The 5,684-nt window shown below is 47.3% G+C and overlaps 1 protein-coding gene across 3 annotated transcripts; it reads right to left on the reverse strand.

Annotated features, from left to right (window-relative positions):
• Positions 1 to 139: 139 nt before the first annotated feature.
• Positions 140 to 3,923, reverse strand: LOC116378945 (C-type lectin domain family 10 member A-like). Of its 3 annotated transcripts, none has more exons than XM_031840852.1 (9): positions 3,202 to 3,923; positions 2,953 to 3,103; positions 2,025 to 2,136; positions 1,824 to 1,931; positions 1,342 to 1,431; positions 1,207 to 1,272; positions 1,022 to 1,114; positions 523 to 677; positions 140 to 375 (listed from the first exon to the last, which is right to left on the reverse strand). In XM_031840852.1, the coding sequence occupies exons 3-9, from the start codon at positions 2,080 to 2,082 to the stop codon at positions 199 to 201; spliced, it is 747 nt and encodes a 248-aa protein (XP_031696712.1). In that variant the 5' UTR covers positions 2,083 to 2,136; positions 2,953 to 3,103; positions 3,202 to 3,923; the 3' UTR covers positions 140 to 198. The 3 variants fall into 3 exon arrangements, with proteins under 3 accessions (XP_031696712.1, XP_031696710.1, XP_031696711.1); XM_031840850.1 differs by having other exon boundaries at positions 2,949 to 3,103; XM_031840851.1 differs by lacking the exon at positions 3,202 to 3,923 and having other exon boundaries at positions 2,949 to 3,159.
• Between the last annotated feature and the right edge of the window lie 1,761 nt (positions 3,924 to 5,684).

A 5,684-nucleotide genomic window follows, 5' to 3' on the forward strand; every position in this document is an offset into this window, starting at 1 on the left:
GTACAGGACCCAGACCAGGTACAGGACCCAGACCAGGTACAGGACCTTGACCAGGTACAGTGACTAGACCAGGTACAGGGACTAGACCATGTACAGGACTTAGACCAGGTACAGGACCTAGACCAGGTACAGTGACTAGACCAGGTACAGGACCCAGGGCAGGTACCGTACTGTGTAGCCTTGTCCAGATCTCGTCTCTCAACACAGTACGGACATCGTCCGTCTGACTAAAGCTTGAAGAATAATCAAAGAGAAAAGAGCCCACCTCCGGTTCATGACGTAGGGCGTCCGGTTGACCCACTCCCACTCCCCCGTCCTCTCATCAGTCAGACCCACCCAGTAAAAGACCCCCATGCCATGCTGTCTGACAAAGTCCTGAACCAGAGAGACAGACAGGCAGAGAGACGGTCACAAATACTGAATATATAAGAACTGTGGCTAAAAGGTGTCCCACAGGGATCAACTCCGGGTCCTCTGCTGATTACATGGTTTTTTAACAGACAGACAGACAGGCTGTCTCACCCACTCCTCGTCGGTGTTGAGTATGACCAGGTGGGATTCGTGTCCGTTGCACCAGTCTCTCGCAGCGTCCCAGGACAACGATGTCTTGCTGAACATATAACAGCTGGAGCCAAAAATATCCCAATTCAGGGGACAACAGCCTTCAGATGCTGAACCTAAGAGACAGACGGAGACAGAGACACAAGAGAGGACACGAGGGGAGACGGACGGAAACAGAGACACAAGAGAGGACACGATGGGAGACGGACGGAAACAGAGACACAAGAGAGGACACGAGGGGAGACAGAGACACAAGAGAGGACACGAGGGGAGACAGACAGGGACACGAGGGGAGACAGACAATTACATGACTGCGTCCTCTTGTACAGCTGCCCTTCTAAGGACCATATTAACAGTGGGACATTTTAAGAAAAGACACTTAGAAAGTGGTGACCAGGATTAGATCGAGGTTCACAGTAAAGATAGGTAGGTGTGTGTGTGTGCGTGTGCGTGTGTGTACCGTTGTTGACGATGCGTTCGATGGTACACTTGAGCGAAGCGACCGTCCTGCTGATGTCGTCCAGAGCTGACAGCTGCTTCAAAGCCTCGTCCACTAAACACACACACACACACATTGAGAACATTTGCTGTTGAGTGGAGCTTCATTGTTCTTCATTGTTGTGTTTTCGGGGTCTTCAGACAGACCTGAGGTCAGCTGGTCCTTGTTGCTCTCCACAGCAAACTTCAGGCGCTGGACGTCTTTCGCTGCATCTGAGACAAAAAGGGACAGGACGTTGTGGACCAATCAGATTTAAGGATCTCAGAGACAGGTGTAGTTACCTTTGCTGAGCTGCTGGGCGGCGCTCAAGGACTCTGTCTGGTTGGACACACGTCTGTCCACAGACCACAACCAGCTGGACGTCTTGGAGTCTGAAGGCGGGGACACAAAGTAGTCCTGTTTGTGTGTGGAAAGTTTTAAAATATATATATTAATGTTTACTCTCCATCAATGAAGTTTGATTTTAAAAACTAAATGCTAACATCAGCATGCTAACATGTTGACCACACTCACCATGGTAGTTTAGTGTGTTAGCATGCTAAAATTAGCTATTGTTAGCATGCTAACATGTTGACCACACTCACCATGGTAGTTTAGTGTGTTAGCATGATAACATTAGCTAATGTTAGCAACATTAACCATAAACACAAGAGTCCAGCTAAACATATTGATCTGATGATGACAGAAGAAAAATCAGATGATCAATAAAGTGTGTGTGTGTGTGTGTGTGTGTGTGTGTGTGTGTGTGTGTGTGTGCGCTCACTGCTAGCTCCCAGTGCTATGATCAGAATCAGGATGATTGTCGCCGTCAGACCAGGAAACAACCAGCGTCTGAACCTGGAGACTCCTGAGAAATAGACGGGAGCCGGCTCTGAGAGACAGACGGGTAGAGAGACAGGAGGTGACTTTCTCCCTTTTTACAATAAGTACAATCAGTCAGACAGGTGGAGAGACAGACGGGTACCTTTGTTCCAGAAGGAGCTGTTGTCGTCTTCGACGTCGTCATGGTATTCGGTCGTCATGTCTCAGTCTCCGTCGTCCGTCTCCGTCCCGGTGAAGTCTGTCCAACAGTCCATCTGTCCAAACACCGAGCAGAGGGGTCATCAACCCCCAAAAACTGCACTTTGAACTGGAAAACACAGCGAGTGTCGCCATGTTGGTCTACGATGTGGAAACACACATTTCTACTGAAGGTAACTGAAGTGTTCCCGCTTCCACTGCTACAACTGCAGCTGAAGCCTTTGGAAAAAAAAGCTTAATTGTGGTGAAGCACTTCAATGCACTCAGGTAGGACCGGAGGTTGAGTTACTAAAAGATGTTGAAGTGGCAGTTAAAACTGAAATACTCGAGGATGCTGAAGTGGCAGTTAAAACTGAAACACTGGAGGATGCTGAAGTGGCAGTTAAAACTGGAACACTGGAGGATGTTGAAGTGGCAGTTAAAACTGAAACACTGGAGGATGCTGAAGTGGCAGTTAAACTCAAACAGGGCTGAAGGTTTCACAGATGAAGTGTACGGAATGGGTGGGAAGTGGCAATTGAAATGTAGGTAGTCAAAAAACGATGAAGTGGTAGTTGGAGTGTGAGAACTAAAAGCATGTGAAGTGGCCGTTAAAGAATGAGCACTGGATGTAAATAAAATGTTAGTTGGACTAGAAATGCAAAAAGCATTGAAAGGAGTTGAAGTGTCATTTTATAAAACCAAACATAAAGGACAATAGTCTCGTAGCCACAAACTTTGTTGAAACAATGATATAAGGTTGAACACATCGTTTACATCCAGGAGGTTTACAAAGACATCGGGCCGTGTTTCATGAGCATTAATAGAGAGAGAGAGAGAGAGAGAGAGAGAGAGAGAGAGAGAGAGAGAGAGAGAGAGAGAGTCTTACCCACGTCTGGTCCTTGTGGATGATGACCAGGTGAGCTTCGTGGTCTTCACACCAGATTCTGGACTCGTTCCAGGAAAGAGACTCAAAGCTGAAGAAGAAACAGTTGAAGCCAATCTGATCCCAACCAGGAGGACAACACCTGTCTGCTGCTGAGCCTGAGAGACAGACAGGAGTTAGTATCTGTCTGTAAACTTGTATTTTAAATATGTGTGTGTGTGTGTGTGTGTGTGTGTGTGCGTGTGTGCGTGCTCACTGCTAGCTCCCAGTGCTATGATCACAATCAGGATGATTGTCGCCGTCAGACCAGGAAACAACCAGCGTCTGAACCTGGAGACTCCTGAGAAATAGACAGGAGGACCGTCTGGTAGACAGACAGTTCATCACAACAGTTGATGATGGTGTTTTACAGAGGGTTAGAGTCAGACAGACAGAGACATGCCTTTGAACCAGATGGTGCTGTCGTCTATCTCGTTCTCTAGCTGGTAGTCTGTCTTCATGGCGATGATGTCCCTCTGTCTGTCTGTCTGTCCTCTGAAGATGAAGACAGTGAGACAGTCAGAGTTTGTACTAAAGGGTCCTTTTCTTCTTCTGGAGCTTTCAGTTCAGTCTACTCATGAGAAAGATGAGAGTATTGAAATCATTGAGTGATGATTAACTCTACATCTATGTGTAGAATGTTAGCACGTTAGCATGTTAGCACGTTAGCTTCTATGAGCCACATTCAGCTGATATCCTAAAGGAACCCCAGGTTGTCAAAGTCATCAACGGTGAGAAAGAGAAAGTAAGATTCAACGGGCGGCCGTGAGTCGTGCTGATGATTTATTAATATAGACCTTTATGATACATTCAGGGTCCTGAAGACCTGCGCCATCCAGCTGTCTAATGTCCTTCAACACCTCTTCAGCCTGAGCCTGAAGCAGGAGGAAGTCCCGGTGCTGTGGAAGACGTCGTGCCTGGTTCCTGTACCAAAGAAGACGACACCGTCTGGCCTCAATGACTACCGACCAGTTGCCCTCACGTCTCATGTGATGAAGGTGCTGGAGAGGCTGGTCTTGCCCACCTCTGTCCGCAGGTGAAATCCTCACTGGACCCTCTGCAATTTGCATACCAGCCCTGTGTGGGGGTGGACGACGCCATCATCTACCTGCTGCAACGAGCTCAGTCGCACCTGGACGGAACCGGTGGCTCTGTGAGAATCACTTCCTTTGATTTCTCCAGTGCATTCAACACCATCCAACCAGTGCTGCTCAGTGAGAAGCTGCGGGTGGTGGGGGTTAATACATCCACCGTCTCCTGGATCACTGACTACCTCACAGGCAGACCACAGTTTGTCCGACTGGGCCGTGTGCTGTCTGATACGGTGGTCAGTGATACTGGAGCCCCACAGGGAACTGTTCTGTCTCCCTTCCTGTTCACCTTGTACACCACTGACTTCCAGTACAACTCAGGGTCATGCCATCTGCAGAAGTTCTCTGATGACTCTGCAGTGGTCGGGTGTATAAGGGACGGACGGGAGGAGGAGTACAGGGCAGTAGTGGAGGACTTTGTAGAGTGGGCCGGTAGAAATCACCTGCTTCTGAACGTGGCCAAGACCAGAGAGATGGTGGTCGACTTCAGGAGGAAGACGACGGCTCCACAACCGCTGAGAGTTCAGGGAGAGGATGTGGACATGGTGGAGGAGGACAAGTTCCTGGGTGTCTCCATCGACAACAGACTGAACTGGAAGACCAACATCAACGCTGTGTACAAGAAGGGGATGAGTCGACTCTTCTTCTTGAGGAAACTTTGATCCTTCAACGTGTGCAGCAAGATGTTGGAGATGTTCTACCAGTCTGTTGTGGCCAGTGCACTGTACTTCTGTAGTCTGCTGGGGGAGCAGCATTGGAGCCGGAGACACCAACAGACTTAACAAACTGGTTAAGAAGGCCGGCTCCATCATTGGCTGTAAACAAGACAATCTGGAAGAGGTGGTGGAGAAGAGGACACTGAAGACACTATTATCCATATTGGATAACCCGGACCACCCTCTCCACCATCTCCTGCAGGGACAGTGGAGCACTTTCTCCAACAGACTGATTCAGCTCCGCTGTCACAAGGACCGATACAGGAGAACATTCCTGCCCTCTGCTATTAGACTCTATAATAAATCACCTCTGAACAGATCAAACACTAGACTGTAACACTGCTACACTGTTGCTGCTGCTGTTGGTGATCTTGTGCACCACTGTTTTGTTTATTTTTTCCTACTTAGTTAATTTAATACGATTCTATTTAGTGTATATACTGTGCATTTTGATTACTCTATTTTCTTACATTTAATAGGTCCTGCTCTGTTATTTTATTATATTGTATATAGTGTGCATTTTCCATACTTAATATTTTTATTTTATTGTGTAACCCTGATTGCTGCTGCCACAGATGCATTTCCCCTTGGGGATGAATAAAGTATATTTCTATTCTATTCACTTCATAATCAGGACTATAAAGAGTTTAAAGCCAGGGATTGTAGTCATGATTAGGATAAGAATAGTGAGAAGAAGAAGAAAAGTAAGAATAACAGTAGTAACAGTAATAGTGAGATAAGATAACTTTACGTTTCTGGATGTGGACTCACCTCGATGAACCGGTCCAGAGGACTGAAGCTCATCAACGGCCTGTTTATAAACTGTCCATTCAGCACATCCGCTCAGATGTTCAACTTCTTCTTCTGTTTGTGGTTCAACAGAGGTCGTCTTC

The sequence above is a fragment of the Anarrhichthys ocellatus genome, unplaced genomic scaffold (assembly GCF_004355925.1).
Source record: "Anarrhichthys ocellatus isolate YVR2014 unplaced genomic scaffold, GSC_Weel_1.0 scaffold3454, whole genome shotgun sequence".
In the NCBI taxonomy this organism is placed as follows: Eukaryota; Metazoa; Chordata; class Actinopteri; order Perciformes; family Anarhichadidae; genus Anarrhichthys; species Anarrhichthys ocellatus.